The following is a 26,594-nucleotide window of genomic DNA, read 5'->3' on the forward strand; positions in this document are numbered from 1 at the left end:
TGCCCCCCTTCCCTGGACTCCCCGCCGCCCCCCCTTCCCTGGACTCCCCGTGGCCCCCCCCCCCTTATCGAGCTGGGAGGAATCCTCAGTATTCAGGTTAAATTGCCATGTTGGCACTTTGTGATAAATAAGTGGGTTTTGGGTTGCAGTTTGGGCACTCGGTCTCTAAAAAAGGTTCACCATCACTGCCCTACAGGGTCGACTTAAGTTGGCTGTGGCGTAACCCCCCCCCCCCCAAAAAAAAACACCCCAGCCCCTTTAAGTCAGGCAAGCAAAATGGAATGGCTGGAGAGAAGGGACGCAGGAACTAAGACTCCGTCAAAGAAGGATAGTCTTGTTGTTTTGGCCAAAAGCTTCTGATCAGACACCAGGCAAAGTTTTGCAGCTTACTTTTGCAGAGGCCAGTGGAAAGCTGGTCCATGCTGAAAAGGGGGAAGAGAGAAAAGACAGAAGTTAAATAATCAGCCCACCCTGAAATAGATCCAACCATGAACAAGACAGTGAAACAGATGGGATATAAATGACACATGTTAAAGATCATCTGCAAAGACACAAATGCAAACAGTATTGCAACATATCCACATTATATGCACATTATAATCGTGCATTACATCATTCCGCTTCTTCTTCAGGTCAGCCAAGGACAATCACCACTGGCAAAGGTCTCTGATCAGAGTAGCAGCGGCTCTGATCCAGCTGGGACTCTGTGCGGTGCGTGGGGAGTCTACACTTCATCTGCGTAAAAGAACTTTACTCTTTGGGGACTTTATTAGCGCTACTTGAAATAATATAACATGTGGCTGTTGCAAAGCATTTTGCATTGCTTTCAGATATGCTCTTATATATATATATATATGTCATGAGATTGCATCTGTTTTGTTACATAGCTTGATAGAATTTGGGTGGACTTTTTTTGCCTTCTAGAAGCTCATAGTAGATGCTGCAAGGCTGCATAGTAAATGATACAACCCCTGTGTTAGGGAGAGAAGCTTGGTGCAAATAAAAAAAATCATTACCCCAGATTTCAAGCAGTTGTCTCCCAAAGTGGCTCACATCATTAGAGAAACGGGCTTCTTTATAAACTCAACCAGTGTGGTGTAGTGGTTAAGAGCGGTGGACTCTGATCTGGAGAACCTGGTTTGATTCCCTGCTCCTCCACATGAGTGGTGGACGCTAATCTGGTGAACCGGATTGGTTTCTCCACTCCTACACATGAAGCCAGCTGGGTGACCTTGGGCTAGTAACAGCTCTCTTAGAGCTCTTTCAGCCTCACCTACCTCACAGGGTGTCTGTTGTGGGGAGGGAAAGGTGATTGTTAGCTGGGTTGGTTCCTCCTTAAGTAGTGGAGAAAGTCATCATATAAAAACCAACTCTTCTTCTAAAAAGACAAGGGAAACATGGAAAATGGAATTGTCAGAAAATGTAGAGGAGGGAGGTTATAATTTATATCCCATTGGGTCTGGCTGATCTTCCCTTCACTTGTCTTTGCTTGGGTGGAAGAATAGCAACCATCCTGTGGCCCTTAATCCTGTGGCCAATGGCAGACACCAGAAGATGCTTTCCCTTCACTTCAGCAGTGGCTAGAGTGGTCAACCATCAAATGGAGCATGGAGATCTCCCAGAATCTTATATTCTAATACTCAAATGTGGGCTCATCTGCTGATACTTAAATCCGCGGATTGGGCCCACACTTTCAAAAAAATATAGTTCTGCAAACCTGGGGGAATGCATGCTTTGGGAGGTGGATTCTACGACATTATAGTGGCTGAGGTCCCTACCCTCCTCAGACCGAACCCTCCCAGATTCCATTCCCAAACCTCCAGGTATTTCCCAATGTGGAGCTGGCAACCACAGCAGTGGCAATTGGAGCAGAGTTCTATTTGGCAGCAAGGCTGGAAGCAAATTCCCTGCAGCTGCTTCTTCTTTGGCTGATGCTCATCTGCCCCTTGCCATGGCGTTCTTGCTGGGAGGGGGTGGCAAGCCTCCCTGTGGTTCTTCATGTTCTGGGCAGTGACAGAAACCAGAGCAGTAAGAGCACCCTTCCATATATTCAGGTCATCCATGACTCTAGGGTACGAGTGAATCAGTTATTCCGAGAAGAGTCTTTCGGAGCATGCTGTGATTTTTGGCATACACACACACAAACTTTTTTCAGCCGCCGTATGAAACATACAGCCTCCTAAAGTGGGAGGCACAATTTCCAGCTTTTACTAGAAAAATAGGGTTGCCAGCCTCCAGGTACTAGCTGGAGATCTCCTGTTATTACAACTGATCTCCAGCCGATAGAGACCAGTTCACCTGGAGAAAATGGCCACTTTGGCAATTGGACTCTATGTCATTGAAGTCCCTCCCCAAACCCTGCCCTCCCCAGGCTCTGCCCCCCAAAAACCTTGTGAGGTAGGGTTGAACCCTACCTCACAAGGTGGTTGTGGGGATAAAATGGAGAAGGTAAAGATGCAAGCCATTTTGTGGGGTCCCCACTGAGGAGAAAGGTGGGTAGCATGTCAAAAAATAGGGTTGCCAGCTCTGGGTTGGGAAATACCTGGAGATTTTGGGGGTGCAGCCTCAGGAGGGCGGGGTTTGGGGAGAGGAGGGACTTCAATGCCATAGAGTCCAATTGCCAAAGTGGCTATTTTCTTCAGGTGGACTGATCTCTATCGACTGGAGATCAGTTGTAATAGCAGGAGATCTCCAGTCACCACCTGGAGGTTGGCAACCCTACCAAAGAGCCACATGTGGCTCCTTAGTCACTGATTGAGTATCACTGTGTTATGTATCCATATATTCCCGACCAAGGAAACATACAGGCCAACCTGGATTCAAAGAACGGATTTGTCTCTGCTCGTTCAGAACTGTTAGTCCTTCTATTTATTTACATGCCATCCATCTTCCAAGGAGCTCAGAGAAGCATGCATGGTTATTACCTCCTCCTCCTCCTTTGCATGTTCAATTGGGTTGCCAACTGGCCGCAAGACAAATGTTTTGCCCTTTACCCATGTCAAAACAGCAGTTGAAGCTCTTCATGGCCCAGTGCAAAATAACACCACTTGATTTTTGCTGCAGATCAAACTAAAACTAAGGGAGAGCTACAGGGATCTTTTTAAAATCTTGTCAGGTACGCCAGGCTGAGGCAGGGGGAACAGCCTAAGGTCTCCTGTAATCTATATAGCAGAGTAGAGATTTCAACCTGGGTCTCCCTACTCCTAGCCTGACGGTTTAACTACTATACCACTCACCCCTACGGAAATCTAAAAAGGTCATAGCCCTGCTGGCCCCGGAAAAGGTCAGTCAAATTTTATCCTATTAAAAATTCCCCAAGAAGAACTCTCCTAATAGGTTACGGCAACACTGTGCCCAAAAATGACTAGGACAAAAATTAAATTTATGTTACCTTCCGACTACTCTGAAGAAAATGGCCACTTTGGCCATTGGACCCTATGGCATTGAAGTCCCTTCCGTCCCCAAGCCCTGGCCTCCTCAGGCTCCGCCCCTAAAATCTCCCGCCAGTGGCGAAGAGGGACCGGCAACCCTACTCACAGGGCTGTAGTCAGGATGCAGTGGAGGATTGGAGGATTGTGGTGTAAGCTGCCATGGGTCCCCTTTGAGGAAAAAAGCAGAGTTGAAATAGCTGAATAAATTGATGTTTGTGACAGATGAGTTATCTATTTTTGCTAGCAAAACATTTTTTTATATGATGTCTGGATGAATGAGCAGCATCAGTAAATAAAGACACCACCCTGGAAGCCTGGGGAGTCTGAAATATTCTTTCCTAAAGATCTGACAGTACCATTACATATCTTGATGTAATCTTGTTGTGCAGGGTAGTTTACAGTTAGTTTACAGGGTGATGATTTGATTGACACTTTAACACCTGCTTGCCATGAAAGAGATCATAGGATAGGCTTCTGATCGGGTTTCCTGTTTGTCTAAGAACACAAGTTTTTAAGAAGAGGTTAGATGGCCATCTGTCTATGACCTTAAGCAGATGATAAGAGGGAGGGCATCTTGGCCATCTTCTGGGTATGGAGTAGGGGGTCACTGGGGTGTGTGTGTGGGAGGTAGTTGTGAATTTCCTGCATTGTGCAGGGGGTTGGACTAGATGACCCTGGTTGTCCCTTCCAACTCTATGATTCTATGATACTGTCCCTTTAAAAACAAAACTCATATTCCTTTGAAAACAACCATATCAGTAGGATCCTTCCTTGGATTCTGTACAAGCCTTGCTTGCTGATTCAAGTAGCAAAGAAAAATATCTGAGAACATTTTCATTAATCTGTAACTGGGGAAGGGGGGGGGAGTCAAATTCCTTTGGCCTATTACCGCTCAACAGAGTCTTCCTCTGGTCCATTACTTCTGAGATAAAAGTAGTATTTTTGGCTGAATAAGCAGCTCTTAGAACAACATAACTTGTTGCTAAGGGTAGAGATTTTATTAGTAGCTTCCTGCCAAGTGCATTGCTTCGTGAGGAAAGAAAAACTGGAGGAACTTAAAGCCAGAACCTAAAAATGACATCCTTTAGCATTTACCGAGGGATCTTAACACAATTGTTTGAACTGGATATAGCCTTGTGAGTACTATTTATTCCTCCATCCCTCACCCTGACTCTTGATTTCTAGACTGCACACACACAATAGTTGTAGAGGTGTGTAAACATTATTTTGTTTTAAGGTACCTTGAAATGGTTTTAAAGATTACCCTTTAAACACCAATGGCATAATCCAAAGGAAATGAAGTCCCATTAATTTCAAAGCAGAGAGTTAAGAAGATGCTTAACTTTCCCATTTGCTTGTAAATTTGTTTACATTTGGCTGGATCATGACGTAGATTTAGCTATCTGGGTTGGCATTTCATTATATTGTGTGTTTGGCATCCCATGTAAAGATGCACAGTCATTAGCATCTGCAGCAGTATCCTGCCGTGGTTTCCCCGATCTTTTGGATCTTTTGAAGTGAGACAAAAGGCTACTGGAGAGAAAGTCCTCTCTCTATTCAGCAGGTTGTTTCAGTGTATTCCTTCCCAACAGTGTGGCCTCATCAGATTTCCTGGCATGTGTGTATTGTCACACAGTCCGATGGAGTTCCATTCCTGGCCATCCCTGTGTTCCACTCAGCAGGCAGTTGTTTAAATCATTCCCAGATCATATCAATCAGCCACGAATAAACACTGTGTTAAAAAAAAATCCTAATGTTTGAGTGTTTATCTAAGTAGTCCTCAGTGACATTAATGGTTGCCAGTCTGTTTGGATGGCAGCATTTTCATGCATTAAGTACCCCAAAGGTCAAGAAAATATAAATACAGGTAAAAATCCAAGGCCCAGTGTTACACACTCTAAAAATTATGTAAGTACAAAATATGTATACATTTATTTCAGGATAAAATCTAATACCACATATAACACATATAGGGCATTGCAGTAGCCTACCAAATTGACATACTCATATAACACAGTAAGACATAAAATAACACAATTATACTCTGACCATAGCATTTTCATGCATACACAGATTTGGGTGGGAAATGCAAATCTTTTCAGCCACCCTTGGAGTCATTTGGTGACAAACTTAACAGACCCGATGATCAGCTCACATCTGATATTCGCTGTCTAACATAATAAGTTTGACAGCCCCTAGTTACGCCCAGTGGGATTGATTTTCATGTGTGACTGACATTTTCGACTCCAGACAGTCACTTATTTCACTTCTGCATTTGTCAACAGTTGGTGCTTTTGAAATATCTACCAATAGGAGACTTCCATCCTTGATTATTATAAACTACTCCTCTAGAGACTGGTTTCAATTGTGGTGTGTGTGTGTGTGTGTGTGTGTGTGTGTGTGTGTGTGTGTGTGTGCATGTAAATCTGGAGATCTTTCATGAAACCTAAGAAACAAGCCTGCAAGCCTAGTGTTGCCAACCTCCAGGTACTAGCTGGAGATCTCCTGCTATTACAACTGATCTCCAGCTGATAGAGATCATTTCCCCTGGATAAAATGGCTGCTATGGCCATTGGACTCTATGGCATTGAAGTCCCTCTCCTCCCCAAACCCCGCCCTCCTCAGGCTCTACCCCAAAAACCTCCCGCCGGTGGTGAAGAGGTACCTGGCAACCCTATGCAAGCCTCTGATCTTACACTGTGTCTGTTTTAAAATCTACATTATTTAGCCTAGTAGCACACGGTTTGGTCTCAATGCTCATGATCCAGTGTTGTTGCTGGAGCTAAAATGGTCTGACTCTGCTCAGTGTCTGGATGGGAAACGTCCTGAGGAGGGGGAATGGGCTATAAACATAAGAGTAAATAAGGCAGTAAGGAGGATTTGCCAACTGTTGGGTATAGTTGTGTGTTAGAAAGCGTGATAAAATTGTCAGCATTTTATGCATGGCTGTTTCCCTTGCCTTCACCCCTCCAATGACTTCAAGTCTTTGTTTTGATTATGCATGCTGTTTCCGACCGTCAGAGGTTGCCTCGCTTTCCCCCTGTGTTTCCGCGTGTTTTCAGGGACCTGTTTTATCACAAATTTGAAAAGACAGGCAAAACGCGCAGAAATGCGGGGGGAGAGCGAGGCGACCTCTGATGGTTGGAAACAGCATGCATATTCAAAACCAAACCCCCAAAATTGTCCAGGGGGTGACAGTGAGGGAAACAGCCATGCATAAAAGGTCATCATTTGAGAGCTCCCTGATGACTGACCCCCAAAGAGGTCAGTGTGCCCACTGGAAAGTGTTCCTCGTAGTGGTCAGTTTTCCTGCCTTGTTGAACTAAATGTGAAAAACATGAACATTTGCAAAATGAAGAAGAGCCATTGAGCTTACTTCCCTGTAAATCATTAATTTAGCAGAATATTTATCTTGGTCAGCAGAAGCCTCTTTTTCTCATGTGCTGCATGACTTGCCCAATTCTGTTGGATAAGTACACCGCAACCTGTTTTGGATGTCCTTTGAGTCAGTATTCAGCTTTGCTTTTTGTATTTAGCCACTAGTTTCCGGTCAGGGGCACAGGAATGGGGGCATGGGATGCTTATCTCACAAGAGATGCTAATTTTCTGCCCCAAGCATTCATCTCCTTCTCTAATCAAGCTTCTCTAAACAACATTCTGCATTGTACTTTTGCATCCTGGCTCCTTTCTTTGCAACACCCCTCCCACCTTCAGACTGAGATATAAGGAAGTGGGATCACTGTTCCTACTTGCATCTGATGAAGAGAGCTTTGCTCTAAAAAGCTCATACCTCCAAAGTCTTGTTGGTTTCTAAGGTCCTGCTGGACTCATATCTAGAGCCAGCATGGTGCAGTGGTTACAAACAGCAGACTCTAATCTGGAGAACCAAGTTTAATTCCCCACACCTCCACATGAGCGGCCGACTGGGTTTGATTCCCCACTCTTCCACATGAAGCCTGCTGGGTGATCTTAGGCTAATCATAGTCCTCTCTCAGGCCCACCTACCTCACCAGTAGGGTTGCCAGGTCCCTCTTTGCCACTGGTCAGAGATTTTTGGGGTGCAGCCTGAGGAGGGCGGGGTTTGGGGAGGGGAGGGACTTCAATGCCATAGAGTCCAGTTGCCAAAGCACCCATTTTCTCCAGGTGAACTGATCTCTATTGGCTGGAGATCAGCTGTAATAGCAGGAGATCTCCAGCTAGTACCTGTAGGTTGGCAACCCTACTCACAAGGTGTCTGTTGTGGGGAGGGGAAGGGAAGGTGTTTGTAAGCTGCTTTGAGACTCCTTAAAGGTAGAGAAAAAGCGGGGTATAAAAACCAACTCTTCTTCTTGGGAGGGCAACTCACTCCATTTTACAGCAGGCAAATAACTTAAAACAGCCCCTCCTCGGCACACACATACAAAGAAAGACTTCCAAAGTTAGTGCTTAATTGATGATAATTGTAAAATGGATGGGAATGTCTTCATGGCTCGCGTTGATTGATGTGACAGTTATCACAGCAGCCTTGCGCAGGATGCTCCGACGAGCAAGATATTTTATCTCACTGTCTCTATCCTTGCATAAATATTTTAAAAATGAAAGGGATAATAAATCTGTCTGCTGCATATACACAGTTGGGCTGCCAAACTTGCCACCTGTTCAGGATTTTAATGAACTGCTCTGGATTCAGGAAGGGCGAATATCCCAGTCACATTAATGCTGTTATTTTTTCCCTCCCCCCCTTTTTTTTGCTGCAGGCCATATTTATTTATTTAATTTAATAATGCAGCGCTTTAGTAGGAGTATTTGAGAAATCATTTACGCGTTCTGCTAAATGAGGCAACCGTGACCTTTTAATTAGAATTGTACTGGTGTAGGGTTGCCAGGTCCCTCTTCGCCACCGGCGGGAGGTTTTGGGGGCGGAGCCTGAGGAGGGTGGGGTTTGGGGAGGGGAGGGACTTCAATGCCATAGAGTCCAGTTGCCAAAACTGCCATTTTCTCTAGGTGAACTGATCTCTGTCAGCTGGAGATCAGTTGTAATAGCAGGAGATCTCCAGCCACTACCTGGAGGTTGAAGGAAAAATCAGACACCTCTGTACAATTACCAAAGGATGAGAAATTCAGTACAGGAATCCAGCCATAAATGATGCCAAATATATTCTGGCTAAATCTTTACAGTATGTGGTAATATAACCACCAACACCATATATTGGCAATATATGGTGTTGGTGGTTATATTACCACATACTGTAAAGATTTAGCCAGAATATATTTGGCATCATTTATGGCTGGATTCCTGTACTACCTGGAGGTTGGCAACCCTATACCGGTGGGGGCAGAGAGGGGAAGCCCGACAGTTTCAGAGCTTGCCTGGTGGTCTTCTCATGGCACATCTGGGAAGGTGGGCTTTTCATAGGGTTGTCAACCTCCAGGTGCTAGTATTTACTGAGGAGATAGCTGTTGCAGATGGGGGCTCACATGGCTGAACACTCCTCCACACTCCTCCACATGGAAGACTAGCATGTCAGGGAGGAAGTATTATTAGATCAGGAGTTATTAATAGTTCCTCCACTCAGGTCAGTGAAAATTGTTTTGTCCCAGGCTTTCTCAGTGGCCACTCCTGTTTTATAGGACAGGGTTAGGGTTGCCAGGACCCTCTTTGCTACCGGTGGGAGGTTTTTGGGGCGGAGCCTGAGGAGGGCGGGGCTTGGGGAGGGACTTCAATGCCATAGAGTCCAGTTGCCAAAGCAACCATTTTCTCAGCTAGAGATCAGTTGTAATAGCAGGAGATCTCCAGCCACCATTATTGTTATTGCATACCCCCTGGAGGTTGGCAACCCTATTTCAGAGGTTCTGTAAAGCTGAACATTTCTAATGTGCTTTAGTGCATTGTGAGTAGAAGTCGGTTAGCATGATGGGTAATGGATAACGGCTTTCTTTCTGCTTTTCATTTTGTCTGTATTTCTTTGGACTTTTAGCTGGTTTTAATGATTTAAACTGCTTTCAGTCTGATTAGGAGTAAAGTGAGATGTAAATATTTCAAATTTTTAAAAAACCTTTTCTCTGACATACTGGTTTTGTATATATGGGAATGGTTTTTGTGCAGAGGAGTATTCAGGCATTAAAGCCCACATGGGCTCTGAAGTGGTACAGTCCCTCCAGCAGCAGCAGCAGCAGCAGAAGCAGAGTTGGTTTTATATGCCAACTTTCTCTTACCACTTAAGGGAGAATCAAACAGGCTTACAATCACCTTCCCTTTCCCTCCCCACAACAGACACCCTGTGAAGTGGGTGGGGCTGAGAGAGTTCGAAGAGAACTGTGACTGGCCCAAGGTCACCCAGCTGGCTTCCTGTGTAGGAGTGGGGAAACAAATCCAGTTCACCGGATTAGCCTCCGCCGCTTGTGTGGAGGAGCGGGGAATCAAACCCGGTTCTCCAGATCAGAGTCTACCACTCCAAACCACCACTCTTAACCACTACACCATGCTGGCTCTCAGTTTTACCATTATATCTGAGAAGCACTAAACCCATGAGGAATTTCTAAGGCTACAGTCCTAAGCAAACTGACTTCAGGAGTACATTTAAACTCAGGAGGGCTTACTTATGAACAAATGTCCTTGGGTCTGTGCTGCTTGAAAAATAAAACAAAAGCCATAAAATCAAGTGTCCTTTTGCAGAGACTCCCCTAATTCATTCTCTTCATTTATAAGTTTAATGCTATTCAAGCAAAATTCGTATCTGAAAGTCTAATTTCAAGGGATAATTCCATGATTGCGAATTAAACACCTTGGCTTTTGCTGTAGGCGTTTGAGACACCCATTCGTTACCAGATAAATTAAGTTACATATTGAATTCAGGCTGTACCAACTAAAAGGGCAGCCATTTTTCAGAAAGGACTTGAGACTCAGGTGTTTGTTAAGCCAGTTTTGATTGTGGGATATTCAATATACCTCTAGCTTGCTTATAATTTCTTTCGATTTGAAGCCAGTGCAATTCCAGTGGGTGCTGGGTGAGAGAAACAAACTAAACCAATTAAACAATATTAAAGGGATTATAGAAGTAAAATATAGCTACACTAAAGCCTTGCTCATCTCTAGCCACTAAGCCAGTCTACGTGTTCAGAAAAGATATGTGAAACTAACAGTGTCATCCTAAACACAGGTACACCCTCCAAAACCCATTGACTTGGACTTAGATGGTTGCAGCTTTGCTTGGGTTTGCACTGCAAATCAATTCAGAATACAGCCATTCTGCTCCTCCACTTTTTCTAAATCCGTGCAGGTAGAACAGGGGTGGGGAACTTCAGGCCCGGGGGCCGTTTAAGATCTGCAAAATCATTTGGTCTGGCCTTTCGTGGGTCCTGGCAGATCTCTAGCTCAGAAGGATCTAAGACTGGTGATCCGCACCCTCCCACCGACAGGAATAGCCTCTACTCAAGGCAGATGTGTGTTTGTTTTGCCAAGAAAAGGAGCCTTCCCCACCCCCTTGCAGAAGAGTCATGAGCTATGGAGCTGCTAGGACCGTCCAAAAAACTGTGTTAACCCTTTCCCACCCAGGCCATGGAGAAACGTACTGGTCGGCTAATTTTTAAGTTGATAATTTTGTATGGCCCGCAAATGATGTTATAAATATCCGATGGCCCTTGGCAGAAAAAAGGTTCCCCACCCCGGAGGTAGAAAATTGGGATGTTTCCAGAATTCTCCTGATCCGGATTTTCCCCCAAACAAAGTTTTGTGCACATACGGTTGGTCACAGTTTTCAGTTTGTCAGTCCATTTGCTTATTTTCCTCTCTCTGGTGACCATACACATAATGCTAAAACTGAAAAGCGCAATCTTGGGACTGTCTATGTGGTTGTTTTAAGATTCCTTTTCAATAGTGTTTTTTCAGTGTTCAGGAGTACAAGTGCATATCTATGAAACATGACACAGACGAATCTTGATGCAGTTTTATGTGTGACCACATCTAGTTTGATAAAACTCTGCAAAAAACCCAGTCAGGATGTGGCTGTAAAATATGAGGGTTGCATTCAGATGCTTGGTTGGCTGTGACTCCATCTGAGATCCCTCATTTATTCTTGTATTGCACCAATACAGAATGAGCATAGTTCTTTTCTTCTTTGTATTCTCTTGTTCAGAATATTTTCAGTCAGGAAATATGCAACTTCTTAAGGGCAGATGAATAAAGCAATATTTCCAGTATTTCTGTTTCTAATTGTAAGGCCATGTTATCTAGAATCTGGAGTTGGGTTTCTTTTTTTTGCCCAACTATTGAACTGTCTTTTTAGCAAGGCACATTAAATTGTCCTCTGGATACTTTCGGTTGGTAAGCCAAGGCTTTTTTATTTAGGCAAGCATTGGTAATCTGAAGTTCTTAACATCTGTTCTGTGTTTAAGTCACATGATATAGTTTTTATGCTGGGTTTAAAAATTAAATTGTGGATTTTGCATTGTGAGTTGCCTCCAAAAGATACTTTAGTTTTGTTTTTGTTAAAGCTGGGATGCTTTAAAACAAGTGAACAAAAATGTGGTCCCTGTGTGAGCAGGTTACCAGTGATCACTGCAGCTGTTGAGGGAGAATCTCTAGGGACTGGCCCATATTTGTGTGGGATGGAGCTGCATCTTTTCTTCCACCTCCCCCATGGTTCCTTTAATGAACAGAGCAATCCTAAAGGGGGGGGGGAAAGGGAATTTGAGCCGGCATGACCCCTGCACCGGACTTATTGCCACTTGCGCTGGCAAAATTGGCACTAACATTGGCTCAGGGTAGGGTTGCCAGCTCTGGGTTGGGAAATACCTGGAGATTTTGGGGGTGGAGGGTGGGGTTTGGAGAGGGGAGGGATTTCAATGCCATAGAGTCCAATTGCCAAAGCTGCCATTTTCTCCAGGGGAACTGATCTCTGTCACTTGGAGATCAGTGGTAATAGCGGAAGATCTCCAGCCACCATCTGGAGGTCAACAACCCTAGCACAGGGACACTTACGCCGGTGCTAGGGGGGCATGTGGCTGCACCACACAAGGGCACTACCGCAGCCACTGCAGCAGTGTTTCTCCAGTGCAAGGGCTCGCGCCTGCAACAATCAAGCATTCCTGGGGGCGGGGCTGACTTTAGTCGTCTCCCTGACGCCTTTCACCCCAGGACCACCCCCTTTTGGCAGCACAAACTTGCACTTGCAAAAGGGGAGGCGTAGCCACGTGAAACTGTATGGAGCAGTTTCATGGGGTTTTCTGAAAATTACGTTTTCGGCTTGCTTCACCGAGGCAGCAAGCCACTCAGGAAGCGGCCCGGCGGTGCCTTTGCCAGGTGTGCCTCTCCTACCTCCCCTTCAATGCCATAGAGTCCAATGGCCAAAGCGGCCATTTATCTGAAATGCCTGATCGTCCGTAGAGTCCAATAAACAGACAATTAGGAGAAGGTTAGAATTAAAGCAGCAGCTCTTTATTTAGCTAAATAAACGAGCTGGGTGTAGCTAACCGCTAATACCAGAGCGGAGAGTCACCACGAGAGAACAAAGGAGAGCTAGGATCCTTTATGCCTTAGGATCGGGGCAGGAACATTACATCATAAAGACAAAAGAGCCAATACACAATTAGATACCTGAATACATTAATTAGCATAGCCTATAATGTGGCCCAGAGGTGTGCTTAGAAAGTGCTTTGTATTCGCAAGTGGGAAACAGAAAGTACATTCCTTAACTACAGATAAGACAGTCCTCTTGCTAACTCAAGGACAGCTACGCTTAATAGGCAAGGGGCCCTATCACAAAGAAAAGTTGTTGCGGCTTATAATCTTCTGATGCCAACTTCCCCAAACATTCATGGCATATGTGTGTGTGTGTGTGTTATATTAGCCCTTATGCATGGGCACAACATATCGGCTGGAGATCAATTGTAATAGCAGATCTCCAGCTAGTACCTGGCGGTTGGCAACCCTACCTAGGCCTCTGTTGCTAGCGACACATTGACATCACTTCTGGTACACATCAGAAGTGACATCATCACAGTGCTGGCACTCTGGGGATGCCCTGCTATTTGATTAAAAATTCTATGGTGGAAACCATATTTACCATAGACTTTTTGCCCGAATACCAGAGCTTCCCCATGGCATCATCAACATGATGGCGTCACTTCTGGTGAGTGATGTCAATGCGTCACTGGTGATAGAGGCCCCGGTTTGCTGCTGGTAAGACTCCCAGCTGGTCAGCTGAATGGTGCCTGGTGGGAGGAGTCCCAAAGCGCAGGATCCCCCATTCCCGGAGGGTGTCTGACAACCCTAACTGGGAGAGGAGAAGGATTCAGGGTGTTTTACTAAACCCCTTCCTTCTCACTCTGTTCCCACTGAGCCAGGGTCATTGGACAGGTAACAGAATACTCCACACATAGCCATGCTCTGCGTACAGTTGAAAAACCAATTCCAGGCAGTTTTTTAAAATCCTTCAAAATAAAGAAAAAGAAAAGGGTGGAGATACTTTTAGATATTTCTTCTAGAAATGTCAATCTGCTTGGAGACAAAAAAAAGTGTTTCTTCTTCATTCTGATTCTGTGTTAAAACCTTTCAAGTCCTTGACAGTGTGCAGAATTTTTAAAATAGTATTTTATTTTAGGCAGTAAGGTAGCAATTATTGCTAGAAGATAGGCAAAGGACACAGAGAGAGGCTGTACTGAATAATTTAAGGTGTGAAGATCTCTTTCAGCCATTATCAAGAAAGCAATTCAGTTCTTCTGCCAGCATAATAGATTTTCTCCAGCCACACAACTTCATAATGAAACCTGAAATCTTTTAGGAGGCATGGGTGTAGTTATGGGGCTGTCGGTCTGACTCTCTTGAGTCAGCAATAGATTTATTACAGAGTTATGTGCCTTGAGCAAACGTCTTTTTGATGCTCCGAAGCGTTTCACTGCTGTGTCCTGCAATGTTACCCCTGTCCTGTAGCTAGGCTGTTACTGTTGAAGATGCTGAAGGTATCCTCCAGGCTGACAGTCAATAGAAATGAGGAAGTGTTCACCTTAACATTGTGCTAAAAAAGGAGGAGATGTGCTTGGTTGCTGGATTTTTTTTACTTCTCATTGGGTGTTTCCACATGGGTTATTTGCCCTGAGTATTATGCTGTTAGGAAGTGGGTTTTTGCCCTGCTTCTCCACAGCATAATAGCGCATTTGTGTACCTTCTGGGATTTCCCTGGCAATTCTCCAATTGTTCTCAAATCTGCTTTGCTCCAAAGTTTTGGAAAAGATACCAGCAAAGTCTGGGTGGCTACCATCTGGATAGATAAGTTTGGATTCTCCTGGACCCGCCTACAATAGCATTGTATCAATATACCATTATACCAAAATATATATCAAGTTGTCTGAATTCCTAGCTTTTTTTTTTTTTAAGTCTCCTTTTCTTGTGGAGATATATTGGGGAGGGGGATCCTATCTCCTCACCAAAATGGGCCAGAGACTTACTTTTGCACTATTTTGGGACTTTCATGGAACTGTGCCTGCTGGTGAAATCAACCTGGCGTTACCTTCCTGAAAAGAAGAATAAAGAAAGAACATTATTTACTTATCTTGGTTGTCTGAGTATATAAGACTACATAATTGGAATATTTACTTATCTTAGTTGTCTGAATGTATAAGACTATTTTACTTTATTTGCACAGGTTGGCAACCCTAGTGGAAGCCCTGTCGCTGTTACACTGTATTGGCAACCACAGCAGCAACAAGGAAACCTTATACCCAAGCAGGGCATAAGGCCATAGTGTACACCCTTCAAAGCAGCCATTTTTCTAGGGGAACTGATCTCTGCCTTTTGGAGGTCAGTTTTAATTCTGGGAGATCTCCAGGCTCTACCTGGAGGCTGGTAACTGTAGCTTAGATGTGGGTTACAGAGGATTTGTATACCAGAGGCCACTGTTGCCTGAGGTAAGGAAGGGAAATTCCAGAGAAAGTTGACAGCCACATATGGCATTTCCTCAGGTGAAGAGGCTTACAGTACTGTTGTGAGAGAAAAAGGAAGGGTGGAAGAGAGCGCTATGGCCGTATGAGGCCTGGCACCAGAAGTGTGTACCAGCAGTGCGTATTGAATTTTAATTGCTGTAAGCCACACTGGGAGCCAACTGTTGTCTAAAAAGCAAGATAAATACATAATAAGGTTGGGATTTGGGACTTGTTCCCCTCCCTGTCCGTATGAGAGTTGTGGACAAAAATTAAGAACATTCAGGCTCTGAAGTGAGAATTCTAAATAGACCACCTGGCAACAGTGAGTCTAGCCTTTCGCTTTGCCTGATCAACGGAGCAATCCCTTCTGCCTGCTGCTCTTCAGGGTCCATTTTCCAACGCCAGGCTCTCAATCTGGAGAACACATTTAGCAGGTCTGGAATCTAGCAGGGATGTTCATGGTCAAATTGTGGAACTCCCTGCCCCAGGATGTGGTGATGGTTGCCAACTTGGAAGGCTTGAAGAGGGGACTGGGCATGTTCATGGAGGAGAGGGCTATCCATGGCTACTAATCAAAATGAAGACTAGTCATCTCGATGCATACCTATTTTCTACAGTATCAGAGGAGCAGCCTATTATATTAGTTGCTGTGGAACACAGGCAGGATAATGCTGCTGCAGTCGTCTTGTTTGTGGGCTTCCTAGAAGCACCTGGTTGGCCACTGTGTGAACAGACTGCTGGACTTGATGGGCCTGGGTCTGATCCAGCAGGGCTTTTCTTATGTACTTATGATCCTGTCCCGGCCCTGATCATTGGGGTATAAAGAATTGGCATGCATAATCTACATGGAGGCTGTTTCCTCTTATGCTTCTCCTTTACAGAGGTTTGAGAGATATTCTCCTACCATGAATCAGGTGAGGAAAGACCTATCTTCCTTAACCCATCTGATGAATGCTCTTATGGATACAGGGCTATCAGAGTCAACAAGATGTCAGAAACTAGATGTGGACACAATGGAGGGAGCTGAATACTGCAGAACAAGGACAGTGAATTAGACCTAACCATCTACAGATAACAAGGGCCAGTCTTGCTTCTTGACGCAGGCAATTCAAGTAGTCCAACCCCATTTTATGCCCCCTCCCAGTGAAAAATGAATTAAATCACAAGCAATGTGCAGCAGCTATTCCATAGTATGGCTCCCGATCCTGGAAGAGGGGGGAAATGTGTTTGAACAATCAGATGGAAATGAAAAGATGGAGAAGCATTGCATTTTATAATTAAGAGATATCGTCTCTGGCCAACCCTACTATAACACACTACAGTTAAAGAGGAAGATATCAAAATTTTCAATCATAATACACTTCCAGAGGTCTTAATGGTTAGCATGCATGTATAATCTTACCAAGCAAAAGTATCAACACAAGTGAATTCTGCTCCCCTTATCCAAAAAGTGCATTTTTATGCTTTAGATTTCCTTTCCAGCACCTTTTACATTAGCTGTCTGTGACTCTAATCTTGAGAACTGAGTTTGATTCCCCACTCCACCACATGAGCGGTGGATGCTAATCTGGTGAATTGGATTGGTTTTGTGACTCCTACATATGAGTGACCTTGGGCTAGTCACAGCTGTCTTAGAGCTCTCTCAGCCTCACCTATCTCACAGGATGTCTGTTGTGGGGAGTGGAAGGGAAGGTGATTGTAAACCGGCTTGATTCTTCCTTAAGTGGTAGAGAAAGTCGGCATATAAAAACCTACTCTTCTTCTTCGACTACTAGCTTTGAAAGAGTAATATTTTGTGTATATTGGTGATGGGAGGTCTGTATCTTTAATTATATTTGTTTTCAGCACTCAACATCCTGAAGAAATGGAAGTTGTCAAGGTGCAAAAGAAATAAAACCTTAAAAAAAAAGAGCTTATGTATGTGATTGGAGGATATGTATTAGAAAGGGATTTCTTCTGTGCTCCTCAGTTGCCATTAGTGACTGTGATGTAAGGACACAAAAGCAACCCAAGCACCAATGGTGATTAATTGAGAAAAACATTCTGATTTATGGTAATGGCATCAGTCAAAACAATGCTTATGGAATAGTTTAAAAATCAGGCACTCGTTAGCTAATAGTATCAGAGGAGCAGGCCTATTATATTAGCTAGGGCTGTCGATTCGGTTTATCCCGAACTGAAAAACAGCCGAATTTCCCCTGATTCGGCGGTTTTTAGTTTGGGACGAACCGTACTAAAAAATGGTAGGAAAACGGGGGAGCCGAATTCAGCGAGTTTGGGAGTTCACGAATAAATTGGCAAATTCGGGGCGCAGCAGCATAACCGTCAGTAAGCAGCATTCTCCCCCGGCCAATCGGTGGCCAAGCTGGGTCTTCTTCTGGCCAATCAGTCAGGATTGAGTACTGGAGGAATCAGCTGCTGTGCAGCCCGGCCAGGGAGAGAAAGAGAGAGAAATCCTCGTGGGGGGTGCGTGTGCACATTCTTTCCTTTCCGTGGCTGCAGGGGGCACATTTTTTGGGGTAGAGACCCCAAACGTTCAGCGGAGCTTCAGACGAGCCTTCTTAAGAGACCCCCCAAGTTTTGTAAACATTGGGTCAGGGGGTCCCGAGATATGGGCTCCACCCCTTTTCCCTCCCCCTTTTCCATTTCCGTGGCTGCAGGGGGCGCTTTTTTGGGGATGCAGCCCCCAAATTTTCAGCATAGCTTCAGACGAGCCTTCTTAAGAGAACCCCCAAGTTTTGTAAACATTGGGTCAGGGGGTCCCGAGATATGGGCTCCACCTCTTTTCCCTCCCCCCTTTCCATTTCCGTGGCTGCAGGGGGCGCTTTTTTGGGGGTGCAGCCCCCAAACTTTCAGCATAGCTTCAGATGAGCCTTCTTAAGAGACCCCCCAAGTTTTGTAAAGATGGGTTCAGTGGGGGCAGAAATATGGGCTCCCCCTTTTCTCTTTCCGTGGCTGCAGGGGACGCATTTTTGGGGGTGCAGCCCCCAAACATTCAGCATAGCTTCAGATGAGCCTTCTTAAGAGACCCCCCAAGTTTTGTAAACATTGGGTCAGGGGGTCCCGAGATATGGGCTTTCCCCTTTTCCCTATTGGGATGAATGGATCACCCGATCCTGTATGCATCTCCAGAGCGGCAAATCCAAGGCAAAACCTCCCGTGCTTAAATAGAATCGTATTGGATTACCCATTCCTCCCAGCCCCTCCTGATAGAACAGAAGACAGCCACAGTAAGACCCCTTGGGGGGCTTTAATCTATAACTTTTTCTCCTGTGTGTGTGTGTGTGTGTGTGGGGTAAGCAGAGTCTGTGTGTGTGTCGGAGGGAGCAGTTTCTGTGGGTGGGGGGGGGAAGCCAAAGAGGGCTTTCATCCATTCTGCCTGGGGTGTGTGTGCCACCTCGAGTCTCTCTGTCCCTGGTTTGAGGGGGGGCTTCAGTTGTGTGTCCTCAGGTTTTCCCTCATTCATAAGATCGGTTAGGTCTATTTTGATGCTTGCTCAAAACTGGTTTTCAAATGGTGACTTAAAGAATGCATTTTCCTGGTCTCGAGTCCGATGCAAAAGGGGAAATTCCACCCCTTCCTGCTCATTATGCATAGCTAGCTGCCTCTGTCCCTTTCCATGGTTTGCAAACTCCCAGGTGTCAGATGTTGCTTTGCATGGTTGCAAATGTGTTACTTTGCAGTTGTGTTGCTTTGCAGTTGTGTTGCTTTGCAAACTTCTTTGCACCTGCGTGGGCGGCAAACTCTGCTCAGAGATGCACATTAAGGGTGGGGTGGAACCCCTTTCGGGGCCCATATCTCAGCCCCCCCTGACCCAATCTTTACAAAACTTGGGGGGGTCTTGCAAGAAGGGTCTAATATTAGCTGCTGTGGAACACAGGCAGGACAATGCTGCTGCAATTGTCTTGTTTGTGGGCTTCCTAGAGGCACCTGGTTGGCCACTGTGTGTGAACAGACTGCTGGACTTGATGGACCTTGGTCTGATCCAGCAGGCCCTTTCTTATGTTCTAATGCTGTGTAATCCCAGTCATGTAGTTGAAACAGCCAACACTTAGGGGAGGCACTAATAATGGTTTATTAGGTTGTCTGTCTAGACCCATCAGAAAACTCTATGCTTTTATTGACTCTCTCTGTGTTTATGTGTGTGAAGAGAATACTTTTATTTGAAATTGAATCCATCTTGGCATGAAGCTGAAAGACTCAAACTTCACCTTTTGTGGCCTTGATTGTGGTCAAGAATAGGCATTCAAACATCATTTAAGGGACCTTGCATTTCCATACACAACTCCAACCTTCCAGCAACTCCAGCCTTCTTTGGAGGACCTGCTCTGTGTGCCTTCCAGCAACCCCTTCCAGCAACTCCAACCTTCTTTGAGAGAGCCAGCGTGATGTAGTGGTTAAGAGCGGTGGTTTGGAACGGTGGACTCTAATCTGGAGAACTGGGTTTGGTTCGCCACTCCTCCACATGAGGGGTGGATGCTAATCTGGCGATCCAGGTTGGTTTTCCCACTCCTGCACATGAAGCCAGCGGGGTGACCTTGGGCTAGTCACAGCTCTCTTAGAGCTCTCTCAGCCCCACCTATCTCACCGGGTGTCTGTTGTGGGGTAGGGAAGGGAAGGTGATTGTAAGCCGGTTTGATTCTTCCTTAAGTGATAGAGAAAGTTACATATAAAAACCAACACACCCCCAATGACTCCTACTACATGTCCAGAAGATGGCCAAGATGCCCTCCCTCACATCATCTGCCCAAGGTCATAGAATCAGCATTGCTGGCAGATGGCCATCTAGCCTCTGCTTAAAAAGGGAAGGAGAGCTCACCACCTCCCGAGGAAGTCTGTTCCACTGAGGAACCACTCTAACTGTTAGAAAGTTCTTCCTAACGTCTAGACAAAAACTCAGGGGTCCCCAACATGGTGCCCACGGACACCTTCTGTGGTGCTTGCCAAGTGGGTCTTTGGCCCAGCAAGGCTTCTGATTGCCCATTGGAGATTTGATTGACAGCAGTTTTTTTTTTTAAGTTGCTTTGGCAGCATCTGCCACCGGAGCACAAGGATCTTCACAGTGTGACTGAAGGTAAAGCTTCTGCCTCCTGCAGAAGCCATTTCGTGGTATCCATTTTGTGGTCACGCCCTACCACCACACTGTGTCGGAATTCCAAAGGCGCCCGCAGGCTCAAAAATGTTGGAGGCTCCTACCCTGCCTCATGTAGTAAGACCCACCCCCCAATTCCAAACGCCTCTGGAGGGTGAGGCGGCCCATTCTCAGAAGCCTTTCATTAGACATTGCCTTACAAAGTCTGGAGGCATACTATATAAAATCTGAAAATGAAGTCAGTTTCCAACGATGGCAGAAGATAAAGTAATTCCACATGGCAATAGGGAAAAGATGTTTGGGAAAGGATTTGTTTTCGTGCGAGTACACAAGCCAGGAAAAAATGCAAATATATTTGTAACTGAGGCCAAAGGAGGCTGGCTTTAATAAAACAGAGGCTGGCTGCCAAGCCTGTTCAATTAATTTCAATTACCGCCTCCAGGTAACAGCAATAGATATTCTCTCCCTGTATTCACCTCGGAGAAGCTGGAATGGAACATGCTGGAGGAAGGAAGGTGTGTCTCTGGGTGGGCGTCTGTGCTGCAAAAGGAATCCTGGGAGAGCGAAGGAACTGGATTTGAGTAATTAGGTGTTGGGACACCAAGAACAGAGAAATATTTCATCCGGGCCATTAAATGCATCTTCTGAAACGGGGGCTGCCGGGTTGCTCCGTATTCAACGGAACGGTGAGGCTATTAATGATGTCAAAATGAGATTCTGTGTGCCGCATGCCCCAGGGCTGCAGGTGGCACAGAAAATAGAAGTCTCAGATCGATGTGCTGGTAACAAGATGGATAGTTAGCTTCAATCTCGGTTGTATTTACAGAGAAGTATAATAACTACTGGGTCGTGTACTGTATGTTTACCTGTAAAGTTCTACAACTTCAGCCCCACATGTCTGCATCTTCTCTATCCCACTTTCTTCAGTAGTTGATCTGATGGTGTAACTCTTCACCATGCTTTGCTTTGGTTAATCAAGGGGCCAGTGTGGTGTAGCGCTTAGAGTGTTGTACTGGAAGACCCTGGTTTGAATTCCTACTCTACCATGGAAGCTTGCTAGGTGAACTTGGACTCTCGGCCCAACCTACCTCACAGCGTGGAAGAGAAGAGCTGTGGCCCATTTTCTTGACATGCAGAAGGTCCCAAGTTCAATCCCCGGCATCTCCAGTTAAAAGGATTCGGTATAGCAAGTTGATATGAAAGACCTCTGCCCTGAGACGCATTGTTAAATTGTGGAACTAGTCATGATGCGTACCCGTTCTCTCCAGGATCAGAGGAGCATGCCTATTATATTAGGTGCTGTGGAACATAGGCAGGATGCTGCTGCTGCAGTTGTCTTGTTTGTGGGCTTCCTAGAGGCATGTGGTTGGCCACTGTGTGAACAGATTGCTGGACTTAATGGACCTTGGCCTGATCCAGCATGGCCTTTCTTATGTTCTTATGAGACCTTGGAGAGCCACTACCAATCTGAGTAGACAATGCTGACCTCATTTATTTATTATTTTGATTATTTAATTCTATACCCTGCCTTTCTCCCCAGTCGGAACCCACTTACATCATTCTCCTCTCCTCCATTTTTTCCTCACAACAACCCTGTGAGGTAGGTTAGGCTGAGAGGGTATGGCTGGCGCAAGGTCACCCAGCAAGCTTCAATGGCATGAGTGGGGACTCAAACCTGGGTCTCCCAGATACTAGTCTGACACTCTTAACTACTACACTACAGTGGCTCTCTGACCTTGATGGACCAATGGCTTGATTCAGTATAAGACAGGCTCATGCATTCATGGGAAGCCCCCCATGATTGAAGGGTTTTGCTGCAGAATGATGTAAGTCACTGTGGGTCTTCACTGGAGAGAAAGGTGGGGTATAAATGGAGCAATTAAATAAATAAATATTATGTCCATTATTAAGGACTGCCCACAAACTATGGCAGGGAGAGCTGTCTGGTATCTCTCTGTGCATTTGCTCTGGCAGCAGGTGGTGATAGGTCTTAGCAGATGAAGCTCTTGATTTTTATTAATGGTTTTAATCTAATTTTCAATGGCTTTTTTCCTGTAGCAGTAAAGTCTGATTGAGATCAGCAAGGTCAACCATGGCTTCACTATACATTTTAGGATCTTAACCAGGGTTAAGGCATCAATGAATGGCTAGCTCTAGCCATGGTTCAGCACTATGTCTGCATCAGGCTGAAGAGTGGCTAAGAATGTCCTCTAAGGGTGCCCAAGCTTAGCTAATGAGGAATACAGTGAAGGAACATCAATATTTGCTTCATAACTATGAAATTTGGAGACTCACCAAAGCCCGAGCTTAAGTATCTTCCAGAAGGCTCATTAGGGTGGCTTTTGGTGGCTAGTGTTAACCAGGTTTGGGTGAGATTTAATGTGTGGTGTATTTCAGTCTTTGGATGTAGTGTTTTTATTTCTAATTTTTAAATTTTCACCCCGACTTTATATTTAAGGGGACCATATTCTTGCCTGGAAACCGAGTGATTGAGCATCCTTGCAATGATGAAAGTCCAGGGAAATTCCTCTTCGAAGTGATTCCAGGTAGGATATTTTTCTTACAATAAATCTGCTGTGGATTTTGTCCTGACTGACTAATGGCCAGCTGAATTCAGCCTTAACAGATGCCAGAAATGATTAACGATTGAACTTAAGAAAAATATCAGTTACTTCTGCGAATGATAACATTTATCTTTATTTTCCCCCCTCCCAATACACTCTGGGCTATTGAAGAAGGTTATTTTTTGTTTGTTTGCTTGTTCCTCACAGTTTAAGTCTGGAGGCTCTTGATATTGAAAGGAACGGCATGTTTGAAGGAAATGGAAGTTTGATGTGTTAACATTTGATGATGCCAAGCAAAACAAGCATCTGGTAATAGCAGATGAATGTTTTATCTGCAAGTAGGAAAAGCAGAAGGCAGCTGGAAAAGAGGAAGACCCAACATGAGATGGATTGACTCTATCAAGGAAGCCATGGCCCTCAGTTTGCAAGGCCTGAGCAAGGCTGTTAATGATAGGATATTTTGAAGGACAATGCAATTCTGGGCTACATCAATAGGAGTATTGTGTCTAGATCAAGGGAAGTAATACTACCACTGTATTCTGCATTGGTCAGACCTCACTTAGAATACTGTGTCCAGTTTTGGGCTCCCCAATTTAAGAAGGATGTTGACAAGTTGGAGCGTGTCCAGAGGAGGGCGATCAGAATGGTCAAAGGTCTGGAATCCATGCCCTATGAGGAGAAACTTAGGGAGTTGGGTTTGTTTAGTTTGGAGAAGAGAAGGTTGAGGGGAGACATGATAGCCATGTTTAAATATTTGAAGGGATGTCATGTTGATGAGGGAACTAGCTTTTTTTCTGTTGCTCCAGAGATGAGGACACGGAGTAATGGATTTAAACTAATAGAAAAGCGATTCCACCTAAACATTAGGAAGAACTTTCTGACAGTGAGGGCTGTTCGACGGTGGAATGTGCTGCCTCGGAGTGTGGTGGAGTCCCCGTCTTTGGAGGTCTTTAAGCAGAGGCTAGATGGCCATCTATCGAGAGTGCTTTGATTGTGGGATCCTGCATGGCTGGGGGAGGGTTGGGGTCACTGGGGATGTGGGGGGAGGTAGTTGTTAATTTCCTTCATTGTGCAGGGGGTTGGACTAGATGACCCTGGTGGTCCCTTCCAAATCTATGATGCTATGATTCTAAGGACATTGATTCATAGGGTCACCATGAGTCGTAAGCCACTTGACGGCACTTAACACACACACATGTTATACAATGAGGAAAGCAGGTAGGATGATCCAAAGGCAATCACATGAACACATGAAGCTGCCTTATACTGTATCAGACCCTTGATCCATCAACGTCAGTATTGTCTACTCTGACCAGCAGCGGCTCTCCAGGGTCTCAGGCAAGGGTCTTTGACATCACCTTTAGTCCTTTTAACTGGAGATGCCGGGGATTGAACCTGGGACCTTCTGCATGTAAAGCAGAAGTTCTGCCACTGAGCCACAGCCCCTCTGAGGTGGAAGGCAGGGTGAAGCGAGGAAGCTGAGAGCAGCAGAGACTCACCTCAGTTACAGGCAGGGTTGCCAACCTCCAGGTACTAGCTGAAGATCTCCTGCTATTACAACTGATCTCCAGCCGATAGAGATTGGTTCCCCTGGAGAAAATGGCCCCTTTGGCAATTGGACTCTCTGGCATTGAAGTCCCTCCCCTCCCGAAACCCCGCCCTCCTCAGGCTGTGCCCCAAAAACCTCCCGCCGGTGGTGAAGAGGGACCTGCAACCCTAGTTACAGACTTATTATGCCACAGACGGAAACTAGTTAGGACTTGGTGCAACTTTGCCTGCTGACCCCTGCTGTCATGCCGCTCTTTTAGGATTGCCAAGTCTGGGTTGGGAAATTCCTGAAAATTCGAGGCGAAGCCTGTGGAGGGTGGGGTGTAGGGAGGGGAGGGACCTCATCAAGGTGTAATTCCATACAGCCTATCCCCCAAAGCTGCCATTTTCTCCAGGCCATTTTCTCCAGGTCTGGAGATCAGTTGTAATTCTGGGAGATCTCCAGATCTCACCTGGAGGGTGGCAACCCTACACTCTCTGGCCCTCTACTGTAGGAGTGCTGAACAGTCCAGCAGCAGAGACCAGGCTGGCAAGCTTCTCTAGTGGTGCAGAGAGTGAAGCACGTGAGATCTTGTTGCCAGCGTTTCTGTTCTGAGACTCCCAGTGGGAGGACTGAATAGATTTGCAGTGCTAAACTCAGGCCTACTAGACACAACATTCTGGATATCTCATTCCTGTTAATTTGGCATGCCTCTTGCAAGATTACATTTTGTTGTAAATGTTGGCTTTCTGCTTCTGATTTTTATAAATGACTCTCTATTGTAGTTGGCAGGCACTCCTGATCTACTGGTGGAGAAGGGAAAGGAAGTATAAATAGTAAAAAAGAAAAGGGGAAAAAAAAGAACAGAAACACTAGGGAAATAACTGTTTCCAGTTCATCCTGCACAACAGTGTACGATCTGCTCTAGTTACCTGCTTGCCTTGAATTCAAGAGAGATCCACAGACAGACAGACAGGCAGGCAGACAGACAAGCACACACACAGAGAGAGGAGAGGCTGTGGCTCAGTGGTAGAGCATCTGCCTGGCATGCAGAAGGTCCCAGGTTCAATCCCCAGCATCTCCAGTTAAAGGGACTAGGCAAGTAGGCGATGTGAAAGACCTCTGCCTGAGACCCTGGAGAGGAGCTGCCGGCCAGAGTAGACAATAGTGACGTTGATGGATCAAGGGTCTGATACAGTTTAAGGCAGCTTCATGTGTTCATGTGATTGCCTTTGGACAATACTGACTTTGATGGGTCAAGGGTCTGATTCAGTATAAGGTAGCTTCATGTGTTCGTGTGTGTGTGTGTGAGAGAGAGAGAGAGAGAGATCCCTTCACATTTTGGGTCTATTCCTTTCTGCCTGACAAAGAAGCAGTTTAATAGTGAATCCTGCGCTTTCTAGAAAAACAGAAAATCTGCTCTTCTGGAAAAAAGTGAACCTGCTTGGAGTCAGCATAGGGTTGTCAACCTCCAGGTGGTGGCTGGAGATCTCCCGCCATTACAACCTGATCTCCAGGCTACAGAGATCAGTTCCCCTGGAGAAAATGGCTGCTTTGACAATTGGACTCGGTGGCATTGAAGACCCTCCCCTCCCCAAACCCCGCCCTCCTCAGGCTCCGACCCAAAAACCTCCCCCGGTGGTGAAGAGGGACCTGGCAACCCTAATCTGGTTGTCAATTCGTGCGTAGTTATATGATTTTGGCAAAAAAAGGGCAATCGGAGAGATTCCCCACACACACACACACACGCTGTTTAAATGGCACGAAATTCCAGGCATGAAAACATTTTTTGCAAAACAATGCAGACAGATGTAGGCTGGCCAGCCATGGAATCCATGACTAAATGTTAATTGATTCAGCTGAAGTGCATAGAGGTTAGTCAGATGTGGTTTATTGTCATTTCCCTGGAGAAAATATGAGGAAAATATCTAAACTCTATCTAGCTTTCCTTATTAAACTTCCTCCACCCATATCCACTTTGGCATACCATTATAGGACTTCCTGCGTGGGAACCTTATTCCAGATTAGGCTGCATTGAACTGGCAGTAGAGACAATATTTTTTATGGTTTGGATGGTGACA

The 26,594-nt window shown here is 45.4% G+C and overlaps 1 protein-coding gene and 1 non-coding gene across 2 annotated transcripts in view; one reads left to right on the forward strand and one right to left on the reverse strand.

Moving 5' to 3' along the window:
- Window positions 1-26,594, forward strand: part of ARHGAP24 (Rho GTPase activating protein 24) — a 297,377-nt gene that overhangs the window by 46,329 nt on the left and 224,454 nt on the right. The window contains exon 2 of the mRNA XM_056855296.1: window positions 22,880-22,967. Within this exon, the coding sequence (XP_056711274.1) occupies window positions 22,880-22,967 (88 nt within the window). The remainder of the gene's footprint in view (window positions 1-22,879; window positions 22,968-26,594) is intronic.
- TRNAV-UAC (transfer RNA valine (anticodon UAC)) lies at window positions 24,360-24,431 on the reverse strand. Its single transcript has one exon. It is a non-coding gene; the product is annotated as a tRNA-Val (tRNA).

Source organism: Euleptes europaea, chromosome 9 (assembly GCF_029931775.1).
Source record: "Euleptes europaea isolate rEulEur1 chromosome 9, rEulEur1.hap1, whole genome shotgun sequence".
Lineage (NCBI taxonomy): Eukaryota > Metazoa > Chordata > Lepidosauria > Squamata > Sphaerodactylidae > Euleptes > Euleptes europaea.